This window comes from Vombatus ursinus, unplaced genomic scaffold (assembly GCF_900497805.2).
Source record: "Vombatus ursinus unplaced genomic scaffold, bare-nosed wombat genome assembly UNPS02014779.1, whole genome shotgun sequence".
NCBI classification, from domain to species: domain Eukaryota; kingdom Metazoa; phylum Chordata; class Mammalia; order Diprotodontia; family Vombatidae; genus Vombatus; species Vombatus ursinus.
The window spans coordinates 46,559,998-46,577,098 of record NW_020954557.1 but is presented as its reverse complement, the minus strand read 5'-3'; the positions used below and the strand labels follow the sequence as shown (position 1 = coordinate 46,577,098).

General features: G+C 36.6%; 1 protein-coding gene across 1 annotated transcript in view; it reads left to right on the top strand.

The window, feature by feature from the left end:
• Positions 1 to 17,101, top strand: part of MYO3B (myosin IIIB) — a 628,721-nt gene that overhangs the window by 217,660 nt on the left and 393,960 nt on the right. Inside the window, exons 10-12 of the mRNA XM_027865702.1 lie at positions 12,849 to 12,945; positions 14,130 to 14,246; positions 15,323 to 15,427. Of these exons, the coding sequence (XP_027721503.1) occupies positions 12,849 to 12,945; positions 14,130 to 14,246; positions 15,323 to 15,427 (319 nt within the window). The remainder of the gene's footprint in view (positions 1 to 12,848; positions 12,946 to 14,129; positions 14,247 to 15,322; positions 15,428 to 17,101) is intronic.

The following is a 17,101-nucleotide window of genomic DNA, read 5'->3' as shown; positions in this document are numbered from 1 at the left end:
ATGTAAATTTACAACCAATGAAGAAAAAGTAAAAGTGATTACTAGGATCTATTCTACCCAATTTTGTGCCATAAAACTGACAATCTAAATGAAATGGATGAATATTTACACAAATATAAATTGTCCAATTTAACAAAACAGGAAATAAAATACTTAAATAATTCTATCTTAGGAAAAGAAACTGAACAAAAAACTAAAGGAACTCCCTAAGAAAAAACCCTAGGACCAGATGCGTTTACAAGTGAATTCTACTGAATATCTAAAGAACAATTGCAATGCTATATAAATTGCTTGAAAATATTGTTAAAGAAATCTTATCCAATTCTTTCTATAACACATAGGCACATATGATCTTGATATCTAAACTAGGGAGATTAGAAAAGAGAAGAAAATTATGGAGTAATTTCCCTAAAGAATATTAATGCAAAAATTTTAAATAATATACTAACAAGGAGATAGCATTATATCACAATGATCATACCCTATAACCAGATGAATTTATGCTAGGAATGTAGGGAAATTTGATATTAGGAAAACTAAAAGTATAATTAATCATATCAATAACAAAAATAAAAATCAAATGATTATTTCAATAGATTCAGAAAAACCTTTCCACATAGTATAACATCATCCCTGTTTAAAAAAAAAGACTCTAGAAAGCAAATGACTAAATGGAACTTTTCTTAGAATAAGTAGTATTGGGGCAGCTAGGTGATGCAGTGGATAGAATACTGGCCCTGGAGTCAGGAGGACCTGAGTTCAAATTTGGCCTCAGACACTTGATACTTACTAGCTGTGTGACCCTGGGCAAGTCACTTAACCCCGATTGCCTCACCAAAAAAAAAGAAAAGAAAAGAAAAAAAGAAAACAGTAAGTAGAATCTAACCCAAACCAAGAACAAACATCTATAATGGGGATAAAAGAAAACCTTTCTAATAAGATTAGGGATGAAGCAAGGATGTCCCTATTACTATTCAATATTGTACTAGGAATGCTAACTATAGCAATAAGACAAGAAAAAGAAATTGAAGGAGCATGCATACGCAATGAGGGAAAAAAAACCCTATCACTTTTTGCAGATGATATGATGGTTTACTTAGAGAACCCTTGAGAGTCAACTAAAACACTAGTCAAAATAATTAACAACTTCAGCAAAGTTGCAGGATATAAAATAAACCCACACAAATCAGCATTTCTCTATGTAACTAACAAAACCCAACAGGAAGAGATAGAAAGAGGAATTCCATTTGAAATAACTATAGACAATATCAAATACCTGCCAGGTCATGCCCAGGAACTGTATGAACACAATTACAAAACACTACACACAATTAAAACACAGATCTAAATAACTGGAGAAATAGTAATTTCTCATGGGCAGGTTGAGCCAATATAATAAAAATGATAATAATACCTAAAACTACCAAAGAATTACTTTATAGAGCTAGAAAAAAAAAACAAGACAAAACAAGATCATCTGGAGGAATAAAAGATCAAGAATATCAAGGGAATAAATGAAAAAAAAATGTGGAGGGGGATGAGATCTAGTAGTACCCGATCTCAAGCTATATTACAAAATTGTAATGCTCAAGTTTGGTACTTGGTAAGAAATAGAGAGACTGATCAACAGAACAGATTAGGTATGAAATAGGCAGAAGCAAATGAGTAAAATGACCTAGGTATTTAGAAACCTAATTATCTCAGCTACCAGGTAAAAAATGCAGTATTTGACAAAAACTTCTGGGAAAACTGTAAAACTGTCTGACAGAAACTAGACATCAACTAACATCTCATACTCCATACCAGGATAGGATCAGAATGGGTGACATCATAAGCAAATTAGTAGAGCAGGGAAGAAATTATCTTTCAGATCTATGGATTAGGAAAGAATTCATAACTAAACAAGAGATAGGTTCATAGGAGGTATAATGGACACTTTTATCACATAAAATTAGAAAGTTTTTGCACAAACAAAATCAATTCAAGTAAAATTAGAAGAAAAGCAGGAAACTGGGAGTGGGATATTTGTAGCAAATCACTCTGATAAAGTTCTTATTTCTAAAATATATGGAAATGGAGTCAAATCTACAATACTAACCATTCCCCAATTGATAGTGTGTGTGTTTGTGTGTGTGTGGCAGTTTTCAGAAGAAATCAAAACTATCAATAGTCATATGAAAAAATGCTCTAAATCCCTAAAAATTAGAGAAATTTAAATTTAAAATATCTCTGAGATAACACCTTATATCCACCAGGTTGACTAAGATGACAAAAAAAGATGTCAGAGAGGATGTGGGAAAATAGCTACACTAATACACTATTGGTAGAGCTGTGAACTAGTCTAACTATTCTGGAAAACAATTTGGAAATGTGCCCAAAAAGCTGTACCTACCCATTTACCCAGCAATAACATTACTACTCTGATAACCCAAAGAGGTCAAAGAAAGAGAGAAAAGACCCATATGTTCAAGAGTATCTATGGTAGCTTTTTTTTGTTGTGGTAAAGAAATGGAAATTAAGGGAAATGGCTGCAGAAGTTATGGTATATGAATGTGAAGGAATATGATTGTGCTGTAAGACATGATGAAGGAGCTGGTTTCAGAAAAACCTGGGAAGACATGTATGAACTGATGCAAAGTAAAGTGAACAGAACCAGAAAACAATGCACACAGTAACAGCGATACTGTAAAAATAATCAACTTTGAAAGACTTAGTAACTCTGATCAGCACAATGACCCACCGTAATTTCGAAGGACTCATGATGGACCATGCTATCCTCCTTCAGACAGAGAACTTATGACTCAGAGTACAGATTGAAATTTTTTTCCTCTTTCTTTTTCTTGCTCCCTTCCCCACATTTTTGAACATTGCTAATCTGGAAATTTGTTTTGCTTGATTATACATATTTGTAATGGATTTTCTTTTTTGCCTTCTCAATGGGTGAAGGAGTGGAGAGGGAGAGGGAGGGAATTTGAAACTAGAAAGAAAAAAGAATAGAAAGTCTTTGCTTAAAAGAAGCTAACTCAAGCATAAGAAAATAAAAAAGAGCATGCTTTACTCTTGTGTGACTGAGAATAGTTGTCTTGGTGACTGGCTGATAGAAGGTAAAGTTATACCTTATCACAATTAAACTGACTCCTTTAACAATCTTGGGAACATTTATAAAAGGGGTTTAGTGCTTTTGTTGTTGTTCAGTCATTTCTGACTCTTTGTGACCCTATGCTGGGTTTTCTTGACAAAGATCCTGGAGTGGTTTGCCATTTCCTTCTCCAGCTCATTTGACAGATGAGGAAACTGAGGCAGAGGTAAGTGATTTGCCCAGGGTCACACAGCTAGTAAGTATGTGAGGCCAGATTTGAACTTGGGAAGATGAGTCTTCCTGACTCCAGGCTCAGCACTCTATCCACTATGCCACCTTGCTTGTATGGACAGTCAAATGGAACAACTTTGCAGCTGGCAAGATGTGAGAATTGGGGGTGGACTGGAACTAGCAAAGGGGAGCTTAGCACTTAGGTCTAGATGTAGGCTTGCACAGGAGGTGTACTTAGTGCCCCCCCTCCCAGCTTTGGTTGGCTTCACTGACCTGTGTAAGTTGTTAAACCAACTGACTCTCTGGGGAAAAATGTTCCCATGACAGTTTTTAGTTTAATCTTCATTATTAACATTTTCTTCATCACTTTTTTGTTCAGACAATCAAGAAAACCATAAATTGAGCCCTGATTTATAGTATTTGCCAGTTTCTGAGGAGTAAATGCTCACACTGAACATTTAACTTTTATATTTCAGTTAGAGCTGGCCATAGCACAACTCAGCCTGTCCCCTCCCCAGGGTCCCTCACCCTCCCACTTCCTATCTTCCCTGCAGAGTGAAGCAAACTATTCCTTTACTCAGAATATGCACAAGCTGGTCTGGGAATGCCCAAAATCAGAGATCAATCAGCTGATAGGATCAGCTGTGAAGATGATCAGTGTTGGCCACACGAGCTGCTTCCATTCTGTCTCCCCCTAATGCTACTTCCATAGTAAACTTACCCTCTATTTTTCCTTCATTTCTATTGCACCCTTTAGAAACCTCCATGATTATTACACATGAGCAAGATTTCTGACTTTAGAGTCAGAGGACCTTTGTGGCCTTAGACAAGTTACTTCATCTCTCTGGGCCTCAGTTTACTCATCTATAAAAGTCTGTTCTGGGGTCCTTCCCCAAAATGGAGGTTCCTGGAAGAACTGAAAATATGTGACTTATAATCCTAGATCTCTTCCTTTCATTCTCCAGCACTCGCTGAAATCTAAATTTCTCCTTAAGGCATCGCATTTCTTGGTACCTGATCTAAGGCTGGCTGTTCCTTTTCTCCTACACTCTTATGCCCAGGGTGAGGTGAAGATTTGGCATATACCTTTCTTCCCTCTGCCATTTTCAGACTCTTCCTCCACTACCACGACTCAACACCTTTTTTCCCTTAGAGTTTTATGTATCCTGTCTAGATTCTTGTTGCTGTCTTCTATGGATCTTCAGATCTTTCTTCCTCCTCCTCAATAAGTTGGGTAGCTGGCTCACAGTCTTCTTTACCCCATTGCTTGCTCCTTTTGGACTCTGCATTCCCCGCCCCCAACAGTTCCTTAATGTCATCAATTGCTACATCTATCTCCAATTTATTTCGTAGACAATGGTTCCATCCTTCCTTTCAAACACACAGTCACATATGCATGTGCACACACACACGTGCATACATAACGCACATATACACATTCTCCGGACTTAGCTTCCATGCCTAGTTTGCTTCTTGATTCTGCTTTTACAGAACTCTTCTCCCATTAGTGAGTTCTTCCAGGAACCTCCATTTTGGGGAAGGACCCCAGAACAGACATTCCTCATTGCAGGTACTGCCTTCCTCACCTCTGCTTTGTGGCTCCCCTTTCATGTGTTGTCTTCTCCCCTTAGAAGGCAAGCTCCTAGAGGGCAGGCACTGGCTTTCTTTTTACTTGTATTTGTATTTCCAACACTTAGTACAGGGTTTGGCAAATAGTAAGCACTTAATAAATGCTTTTTGATTGTCTGACACACACCTATTCATACATATATGATAACTGATTTTGCTGTGGGTGCTAGGATTTTTAATTATAGGTTTGAGAGAAGTCTAGGATAGAATATTCTCTTCTCCCACTTAGGATATGCATAACTCCTTCCTGCCTATCTCTGGTCCTGCATGCAGCACATGCCGGTATATAAACTAGAGAACTTTAAGAGAGTTCATCTCACTCCTGGAATTTGTGGCCCTTAAAGGTAGCACAACTGAAAATAAGGGTCACTGCTCATTTCATGAGGTAGTCAGTTATTCTTAGCACATTCCCTACCAGGGGACATTCCTTGGTGACAGCCCTATCTTCAGGGAAGGATGGTTTTGCCCATTTGGATGGTGAGAATATATACCATAATAAGTACTCCTTATTCTCATAGTAAAGAAGTCAAATTCTACAGGCAGTCAGCTAGCATTTATTAAGCACTTGTAATAAGTCAGACACTGTGCTAAGCATTGGGGATAGGAAGAAAGGTAAAAATCCATCTCTACTTTTTTAGGAACTCACAGGCTAATGAATAAGATATCATATAAACAACTATGCATAAACAAGATTAAACTGAATAAACTGGGCATTGTCTTGGAAGGAAGACATTAAGCTTATGAAGGGTTTCCTTCTTTCTTTCTTTTTCTTTTTTCTTTTTTTTTTTTTGAGGCAATCAGAGTTAAATGACTTGCCCAGGGTCACACAGCTAGTAAGAGTCTGAGGACAGATTTGAACTCAGGTCCTCCTGACTCCAGGGTCAGTTGCTCTATCCACTCTACCACGTAACTGCCCCTATTATGAAGGATTTATTGCAGAATGTTGGACTTTAACTGAGACTTAAGGGAAGTTGGAGAAGCTAGGGGTGGAGATGAGGAGGGAGAACATTCCAAGCATAGAGGAAAACCATGAAAATGCCTAGAGTTGGGGATGGAGCATTTGTATGTGAGGAATATCAAGAAGGCCATGGAGGAGAATAAGAAGACTAGAAGAGAGAAAGGGGACTGGTTATGAAAGGCAACATTTGGGTACCCAACTCTGTAACTGGGTAGGCAAGCACATCACAGGCTACTACAAGTAGGAGGGTCATCTAAGATACCAAATCCAGCCTTTTGCCAATGAGAACAATGATAGGGCAAGTGATTTAACCAAGGTCGTCCAGTTTGAAAAACAGTATTACAGATCTGGAACTTTACTCCAATACCCTTTCCATTCCCACAGGATTCCTGAAACATGTCATTGCCCCCCGGAATCCTATCCCTAAAGCAAGAGTGGTATTGCTGGGTCTACCACAGAAGCTGGGTTACAAAACCATAATTTGACAGCTAAAGAAATGGCAAAAAATAACGTGTATATTTTCTTTGCAAAATGCCTTTAAATTCAAAATGTATGACTCAGTATGCAGAGCTTCTGAGTGTACCACTGCTGTCCTCCCTCCCTGCTGTCTGTAACAGTGTGCATCATTGGTTAGGAGAATTTAATCATATGACTCCAACTTTCTACATGGTAACTCATGCAAAAGCAATCTGTCAGAACCTGTCACCGAGGATCAGAGCTAAATGTCACCCAGTAGGGTAGAGCTGTAGCTCAGTGGGTGTCCTTCTCTGATGCTCTGATGGTGATTGTTATGAAAGGCAGGATGAGGAGAGCCAGGCAATGGCTGTGTTTCCTCTTCCGAGGTGATTATAACATGTAATTTCTGTCCCTGGAGAGGATGCTTTCCATGTTCTCCCAGTTAGTTGCCTATTTTTCCATCATGTTGTTGAAAAAAAGTCACTACTCATTATCACAATCATTTGGTATTAGCTAAAAATTTTTTAAAATTAGGTGAGTGCAACAGATTAGATCAGCAAAATACAGAAGCAACCAAACACAGTAGCCGAGTCTTTGAAGAGCCTAAGAATATAAACTGCTAAAGAAGGACTCCCTATTTAATAAAAATAGCTGGAAATATTCAAAAGCAATTTGGCATAAAATAAATCTAGATCTATATTTTATATTATATTCAATAATAATGGATACTTAAATACAAATGATCATATCCTGAAAAAAGAAATGGAAAAAACAAAAGAAATAAGTACCTCTCAGATTGGTGGTCATGGTCAGAATTTGTAAATGAGCAATATATTAAGATGATTGTGATAAATAAAATAATCAACTTCCCTTATATAAAGTTTTTAAAAAGCATTTGCAAGAATGAAATCAATGCAGCTTGAATAAGAAGAAAAACTCTCAAAAGCGAGAAAGCTTTGGATCACATATCCATTTTAAAAATCTGATATCCAAGATATGTAGGAATTAACACAAATTTTCCGAAGAACCATTCCTCAATAGATAAGAGGTCAAAGTATATGAACAATATTCCAAAGAGTAAATACTATCAGCAACCATCTGAGAATATGCTCCAAATCACTAAAACAGTAAATTAAAACAACTCTGTGGCTTTTACTTTCAACAATCAAGTTGAAAAAGGTGATAAAATACAGAACTACACAATGCTGAAGGGTCTATGAGAAGAAAGGTATATTAATATATTATCGATGGAGCTTTGCATTGGTCAAGTCATTCTGGAAAACAGTTTGGAATCATGCAAAAAAAAAATAACAAAAACATTCATACACTTTGGTCCAGCAATCCTGCTACTAGGTATATACCCTAATTTGACCATAGACAAAAAGAAGGGTGCCAAAATATTTGTAGAATGTTTTTGGATTGTTTTGTGGTAGCAAAATCTTGAAAACTAAGTATGTGCAAAGACTGAATGAATGTAATGGAATAATACTATTACAATGTAAGAAATGATGAATATGAAAAAATCAGAAAAGATTTGTGTATACTGATACAGAACAAATCTAAAACTGGGAAAACAATATATACAGATTATGGGGGGCAGATGATGGAAATTACATTCACTGTCAAAAGGGATATTTTTGTTGGTCAATCTTGTTTACCTGTTTTTCTTTGTTACAAGGAAGGGTTTGAGTGTTGGGAGGAGTATATATCAGAGAATGTATTGTGGTGCAAAAAAGAAAAGGCAACAACAAAACTTTTTAAAGGACACTACTCAACCTTTGAGTATTTATTTTTATTATTGCCATTATGATTATTAATAATAATGTGAGCTCTGATCATTGTTATCTTTTTAATTCTACCACTAGAATATCTGTTGCATCTATCCTCTTCTCTCTACTCATACAGACACCTCCATCATCCAGTCCCTCAATCCCTTCTCACTTAGATTATTGCAACAGCCTCCAAAGCATCTCACATGCTGCCAAAATAATCTCTCTAGAGCACAAGTCTGACCATATTGCCGCTCAAGAAAGCTCAGTGGGTCCTATTGCTTCTGAGATGAAATACCAACTCTTCATCTTGGCATTTAAAGCCCTTTATAATTTGGCTCTACCCGGGGCTCTACCCACTAATTTTGGAATTAGAGGGCCCTCTGTCACACTTACTACCTGTGTGACCTTGCACAAGTCATTCAGCTTCTCTCAGCGTCAGTTTCTTATTATATACAACCCTTATAAATTACATATAACCCCTTCTAACTGCAGGGGTTGTGTCAAGTGGTCTCTGAGGTGTCTTCCAGCTCTAAATCTTTTATTCTATCATCCTACACCTTTCCAAGCTGATTTCACAATAATCACCTTCGCAAATTCTATTTTCTACTTCTTCTGTGCCTTTAATACCATCTCCTGTGGGAAATCTTGACTAATTCTCCTGTTGTTTTTTCCCCTTTCTCTTCTAATGATCATATATATATATATGTGTGTGTGTGTGTGTGTGTATATATATATATATATATATAGGTATGTATATATGTGTACACATATATATCTGTTTGAATATCTTCTTCACCAAGTAGAAGTACTTAATAAATGCTTTTCCATTTCATTCCATAATCATTTATTGATGAGCATAGGCAAACAACCATGAAAATAATTGTAACAAGTAGAAATATTCTATAAAGACTATAACAAGCAAAAACAAGTCAACACATACATTAATACTTTCTGACTTTGATATGAAAGAAGGCAAAAAAACTCCAAAACAAAAACAATGTTGGAAAATATGATTCAGGATTGAAAAATGAATCCAAAGATTAATGGACTGCTCAGAAGCCTATTGCCTACATATCATAAGTAACTTCTTTAAGGAGCCAATTAGAAGACCCTAGACTTGGTGTCCAATGAACACTGTCCTTTAAAAAAAGAAATTATTTTAATATACGGAAAATAACTGGCTATCAGTTTGAAAGAAAAATTCATGACTTTGGCACAATTTTGAACTCTAGATTCAGAGATAAAGTTATTCATTACCAATCCACACACAGTTGCTTAGAAAAGAAGAAATCCAAATATGTAGTTTCACTTGCTTATTAAAAATCTCTCTGTCTAAGCTACATTTCTGTAGTGACAGTGAAACAAACAAAAATTCTATTGAAAGGCAAAACAAAGATATAAAGTTTAATTTTAGAGTTTTGGATTTACTTAAGATAATAACATAATAATACATATACTATAATTTAATAATATTAAATGTCAGGGCACCCTGAAGAATCATTTTCCTAAAACCATTCAATCTTTTTGGAGAAAGAAGTAGGCCTCTTAATTAGATTAATCCAGGGATAATACTGATCTTCTAATCATCACCCACATTGATTTTCAGGGAGTTCAAGGTTCCTTTCTGAACTCTGATCAAGTTTCCTTTTAGAAAATGTTTAGGCCTTTGATAAGGGGATAGAGGTGGAAATAGAGGAAGGAGATGTCTATGCAGGACATTGTTTCCTTGATATTTAAGTACTAATAGGGTTTTTCTTCATTCAGATAAGTCCAAGGATTTCAGAATAAGCATACTTTCTTAATATTTTAAGAGAAGTAGGAGGCCTTAATAGATATGCTTGTATAACAACATAAGAGTAATTTCAGAGTCAGTTTTCTGAGTATAATGAGATGAATGACTGGTTAAAGCAAAGTTCAAAATAAAATTCCAATAGGAAAGAAAATGATAAAGATGAAAAGATGTGCTATTAATTTATACCATTCCAACCCAACACTCCATCTCTGACCTCCTTGGTTTCCCTTAAGTCCCAACTAAAATCTCACCTCCTACAGGAAGCCATCCCCATCTCCTCTTAATTCCGGTACTTTACCTCTATTAATTATTTGCTATTATCCTATATGTAACTTGCTTTGTATATATTAGTTGGCATGTTGTTTCCCTCATTAGATTGTAAGCTCCTGGAGGGCAGGGACTATCTTTTGTATCTTTGCATTTAGTACAGTGCCTGGCACATAGTAAATGCTTAATAAATATTTATTGAATTGAGTAAATGAGCTGTCAACTCCAAAATATGGGAACTAGGTAAATATAAAGACATTGATTATGACTAGCACCATTTCTTGGAGAACCTGCTGCAAAAGAATGACCATAATGAAAAGACCAAAAGATGCTTCCTTCTCCTCAGGAAGCAAAAACTGGTTCTCCTTGGCAAGTGGAGGACCCTAGCAACAAGGCAGCCCTGATTTAGACAACATTTGCAAAATGTTAAAAAGAAAGAAAATTGAAGATTCCAAACAATGTTTTCTCACAGGATCAATGGAGGGAAATATGGAACTCTAGAAAACTTGGTATAAGACAAGATAAGTTAGATCATCCTGAGAACATTTGCAGATGAAACTGGAGGTATTACAGATAGTCATTAAATGGATCAGATCTATTACCATTTATAGTGACATATAGTATTCTCATTAGCAATAATAATGGAACCATCCTTTGAATTTTACTACTTCAGTACCCAAAAAAACTAATTTAAGAAGTATTAATTTCACTAAAGAAGATTAAGTTGGAAAGATCTGGGACATCTGATCAAATTCGTAGAAAAGAAATTCATGTTGGCAGCAATGTAATTTTTTAAATTTATTTTTAAATATTCTGAACATAAATACCAAATAAAATGAACATTTCTTTGTACAAAGTAGGTCTCAGTTTCCTCATCTGTAGTGTTAGGGAGTTGGACTTGATCTCAAAGGTCCCTTTAAATTCTAAATCCCATAATTCCATGGGTCTATTTATCAATTTTCAAAATATCCAAGAATGAAAGATTCCAAAAAAATGGAAAATACCATTTTATTACCTCTAAAATATCACCAAAAAGATAGGAACTACTGAATTACACACCTACTTTCTTGCCTCTATAAAATCTTTATGAGAGTAGTCTGACCACACATCAAGGCTGTTTCTGATGAAAACATTGAAGGAGAACGGGTAGTCTTTTGGAGAAGACTTTTCTGAATCAGATTATCACCTTCCCAGTCACATCACTGTTGGAGTGATGCTTCAAATATACGACCCTGCTGTAATCTCTTGTTCATTGATTTCTCCCAAACCTTCAAAGCAAACCAAGTAGCATTTGATTCAGCAGAATAAAATGTAGCCTTAAAGGCTCACCTAAACAAATATCTCTTATACATATGTTAAACTCATATAAGTTTCTTTAGTCACGAAAGAGATACCTTTGTCCAATGATACACTAAAAATTAACATCAAGTGAGGCATTAGACAGGAATGCATACATATGGAAGGTATTGTCAGTGTCTATCACGGATTATATTCATTGCAGTTGTTCATTCATTTCAGTCGTGTCTGACTCTTTGTGACCCTATGTGGGGCTTTTTTGGCAAAGATACTGGAGTGGTTTGCCATTTCTTTCTCCAGCTCATTTTACAGATGAAGAAACTGAGGCAAACAGGGTTAAGTGACTTGTCCAGGGTCATACAGCTGGCTAGTGTCTGAGGTTCTACTGGAACTCAGGTCTTCCTGACTCCAGGCCCAGCAGTCCTCTATCCACTGTGCCACCTAACTACCCTTTGTAGAGTTCCCTCCCCCTCCTACCAAAAAAGGTGAGCCATTTCCGTATTTATTATAATAGTAATGATTCTAGCTGGCATTATTCCTCTTGAGGCTCACAAAAGCCCTGGAAGTATGCTTTAAAGCCTACAAAATGGTAAAATGCTTTGGAGAAATACTCCTTTTCAGGATAATGTTTTGTGGGTTGTACTGAGCTTAAGAACTCTCTAGGGGCTCCTCAATGAGATCCTCAGTTATTTAGTCATTTCTTACATCTATAGTGGAAAAACAAAATGGATGAACAACGCATATTGCCCAGAATTAAGCATGCACTTGAATGAGCAGCCCATTGAATTAAGTTTGTCTGCTTCTCTCTCTCTCTCTCTCTGTCTCTCTCTCTCCATCCATCCATCCATCTACCTATCCCTTCATCCCTCTAATAGGGGAGACGAGTACATATAAAGATATATATGACATAAATATTCACCTACCTACATACATACATACGTACACACGTGTGCGTGCACACACACACACACACACACACAGTATTTAAGTCCAAGCCTCCCTGAGAGAGAGATCATCAGCAGTTGAGTGAAATCAGGAACAGCTTCTTGTAGAAGATGGTGTCTGAATTGTATCTTAAAGAAAGAAGGAGGACTTCCTGAGGTGACGGGCAGGCAGAAGTGCAATGGCGGCATGGCGAATGACCTGTAGAAAGGCACAGTGATGCAAGGTGGAGAATACCGTGAGTGAGGAGCAGTTTGGCTAGAGACTGGCAGCTTTAGTGTCCGCTGTTTTAACAAAGCCCTTCTCTCAGAGTACATTAAGATAAGACTTTTGGCCGCTGTGTTTGCCATCTGGAAGGAATGCTTTCTTCTTGTGAGACATCTAGTTTATTGTATAAACACTTTGTGCTTTGCTGCAAATTCACAGGAACGAAACAATGTATACCAGAAGACCTTATCATGTGGAAGCTCCTGAAAAATGTTCCCTGGATGATGATTTGGTCAATCTGGAGGTTCTGGATGAGGTATGGTGCCCTGAGAGAGAGAATTCTCAAGCTTGTTGACATTATTTCCTATGAATTCATTTTTCATTCCTACTGAAGGCTTCCTTCTACTAAAGTCACGTCAAAGTTAATTATTTGTAGCCTTGGCGTGAAGCTGAGGGAATAAGTAGGCACTGTGATTATGATCTTATATTATGCATTCATTTATATTCTATGGAGTGATTAAGAAAAAAGTGGTTTCAATAAATCCCATTTTGTTGTAGGCCTGAATGATGGATGACATCCACTGAAATTATTTTCTGTTTTATAAAATTTGCAACTTATCCTTGAAAATCAGGATTGTTGTTTCCTCCTCTTAAAGAAGAATCATATATTTAGGGGAAAATTAAGCTTAGCATAGCTCGAATTCTAGAATGAAAAGTGTGATAAACCCTCTATAAAATATGCATGTTTAATAGAGCTGTTAATTGCAAGAGACCTGCCTCTTCTAGCTCTGAGGAACCTTAACTCTAATGCCTAAATCGCTGAAGTATGATAAAGAAGTGTTTGAATTCTCCATCCCCACAACATAAATTGGAAGTAGAATGCAATGTGAAATAAAGTTCTTCCTTTGTGTGTGCTTAATCAACAGGAATTTCCTATTAAATAAAATTCTAAGTGGAAAGTTTTAATCAGGCACAGCAAGTTAGAAAAAAGGAAAAGGAAGGAAGGGAGAAAAAGGAAAAAAAAAGAAACCGCCCTGGTTATTTCAGAATCTGTTATGAAGTCCAAAGCATGTGAAAGCCTTTCAAATTCATTCTTCCTTTCTTTTTTTTTTTTTTTAGTGAACGTCTATCATAAGGAAAATAACTTTTGGATTTAATTTGGCAACTTTGTCTTTGAGAAAAAAATATCATTCATGCCAATAATCCATTTAAATAAATCAAGCATTTATTTAGAGCCTACTATGGTGTGCAAGATTCTATGCTAGGCACTGAGCATAAATAGACAAAAGAAATTCCCTGACCTCAAGCAACCTACATTCTGGGGCAGTTACAACATGTATACCGATAAGTGTTTGGGGGGAAAACAATACATTTGTTTTTAACTAGCAGAATAAGAGAATTGTAGAATTATGAAAGTAAGTTCAATACTTCTCATAGACTCTATCTTAACCAGAAAACAATATACTTAATTTTCCACTTAAAATATCTTATTCTTTTCAGGATACAATTATTCACCAGCTACAAAAACGTTACGCAGACTTACAGATTTATACTTATGTTGGAGACATCTTAATAGCCCTAAACCCCTTTCAAAATCTCAGCATATACTCCCCACAGGTAAGAGATACCTCAAGGTCTGTATTATTCCTTTAGCCTGTTGAATTCGAAAATCAACAAAGAAAACCTGGTAGGAAGAAAAAGTACAGCTTTTATTTATAGCTTCTTAAAGAATGCATACTGCAAATTGTAGCTGTTGCCTCTTAAACTGGATCTCTGCATCTTAGGTGTCATGGTGACTTTTAAAACAGATATTTTAGTAAATGACTTTAGATCTTTTCCAAATGTGGGAGAGGTGAAGGGAAAAAGTATTTTTTTCGTTAATGAATATTTACTCAAAAATTTTAAACAAAATTATGTCTTATGGATTATAGGGACTAATCCAAAAAATCATTCCTTATAACTAAGTGGGACTTAGGCCATGGTTGCAAGGCTGGGTCAACACTAGGAAAACAGTCAACATAATTAATCATATTAAAAAATGAAACATCCCAAACCACATGATTAGAAAAAAAAGCCTTTGACAAAGGACAATACAAGACCAGGCACACATCCCTGGGCCTCTCAACTAGGGAGTAGAGGCCTTCCACCAAACTGACATAGACTCCTAAAGTCTGGCTATGCAAACAGGGGGGAGAGTATTTATTAAGCACCTACTATGTGCCAGGAACTGTGTTAAGTACTTTACAAATGTAATCTCATTTGATCCTGACAATAAGCCTGGGAAATAGGTGCTGTTATTATTCCTATTTTACAGTGGAGAAAACTGAGGCAAATGGAGGTTAAATGAATTGCCTAGAGTCACTCAGCTAGAATATATCTGTCAGGATTTGAACTCAGGTCTTCATGACTCTGAGCCCAGCACTGTATCCCCTGTGCCACCTAGCTGCCTCGGGCATCATGTTGTAGATTATTAAATTTCAAGATTTGGGTAAAGATGCATTGTCATAGAGAATTATAGATTTAGTGAGAATGAGATCTATAGATTTTACAGATGAGAAAATTGAGGCTTAGGAGGTTAAGTGATTTGCCCAAGGTCACACAGGCAGTATCAGAGGCAAGATTTGAACCCATGCCCTCTGACTCTAAGGGTCAGTGTTCATTCCTCTTTATAACATACTTTTTCCTTTCTGCAGTTTTCCAAGCTGTATCATGGTGTGAAACGGTCCTCAAATCCCCCCCACATATTTGCCTCAGCAGATGCTGCTTACCAAGGCATGGTAACTTTCAGCAAAGACCAGGTAAGACTTCATACGTCCTTATTCCTGGCACTGTCTGCAGGAGCATGTTGACCTGCCCTGCCTCTTTCTATTCAGCATTCCCTTTGCCACTTACCCATTGTCCAGAGAGCCTTCCATCCCAGTTAATGACAGAACACAGCAAACAAAGCTGTCACCCAGTCAAATCCAGCACTACTGGAAAGGTCATAGGAGCAGAGAACATGAAAACACTTCCTAGGAAATATGAAACATTAACACAAAGAATATTCATTTCCCTTGGCACAGTATAGTAAGGTCATGTCTAATAGGAATATAATGAGGACACAGAGCAACACAAATCCAATTATATAACAATGATTGCAATAAGAATGTGATGTACCACCATATAAACTGAATTATTTCTTTTTAAAATCTTAGGATTGTTATGATAGGGCTTTTTTTTTTTCTTACATGGTTAACAGTGACCACTCCTATTAACGTGGCTGCTGATAAATGATTATGGAATTGGAAAAGTGCTGTACTAACCTTCAACTATTGGCTGGTTAAGAACAGACAGACCATCTATTTTAATTTTATGGGCTTTCCATTTACAGTAGTGACACATTCAACGTCACAGCTGTGAAAAAGTCAACCTCTGACCACCCTTGACTTTACTTTCCTTTTCCCTGAGAGCTGAGTTTGAAGCTGTGACATTAGAATGTGATGGATTCCTGCACTTTTTTTTTTTAAGGAGAGAATAATTTTCCCTGTGTTTGAGGTCAGGCTGAAGGATAGCTAGCTTCTTTAAGATTTTCAGGTTTGTTGAACAGCAGGATGAGGCTGTGTCCAGGGAAACCACATTGTGCAAGAATTACATTCAGTTAGTTTTAGAGACAGCAAGGCATCCTTGGTCAGATTCTTACCACATGTGGAACTTTCAGAGATTTCAAAGGGGGAAGGGTGGCAAGAATTTCTAAGTGTAGAGATTGTCCAAGGATGTAAAATCATATTCTTACTAGAGATTGATCCATTTCCTTAATCTTCTAGAGTTGTGATGTCCAGTTCAAACAGAAATGGGGACAACTGAACTGGGCAGCTAGGCAGCACAGTGCATACAGTACTGGGTTTGGAATCAAGAAGACACAAATTCAAATCCAGCCTCAGACACTTACTAGCTGTGGGACCCTGGGCAAGTCACTCAACCTCTGTTTTTCGCAGTTTCCTCATCTGTAAAATGGGGACTGAAGCTGTGGAATTAAAATGTGATGTGTCCCTGAATTTTTTTTTTGCTTGATAGTTTATTTTAATCATAATGACAAAAGTCTCTAATAGTGATAGTTTAAAATCATAATTTCACAGCATTCAGATGAAAAGTGGAATTAAATCTTTTTTTAATGTTTTTTAATTTTATTTATTTTTTTTTTTAGTTTTCAACATTCACTTCTACAAGATTTTGAGTTCCAAATTTTCTCCCAATCTTGTCCCTCCCCCACCCTAAGGCGGCATGCATTCTGAATACCCCTTTCCCTAATCTGACCTCACTTCTATCTCCCCCCCCTTCTTTTATCTCCTTTCCCTTCTATTTTCCTGTAGAGTAGGATAGATTTCTATACCCCATTGCCTATATATCTTATTTCCCAGTTGCATGTGAAAACTATTTTTAACATTTGTTTTTAAAACTTTGTATCCCTGAATTTTTTTAAAGAGAGAATAGCA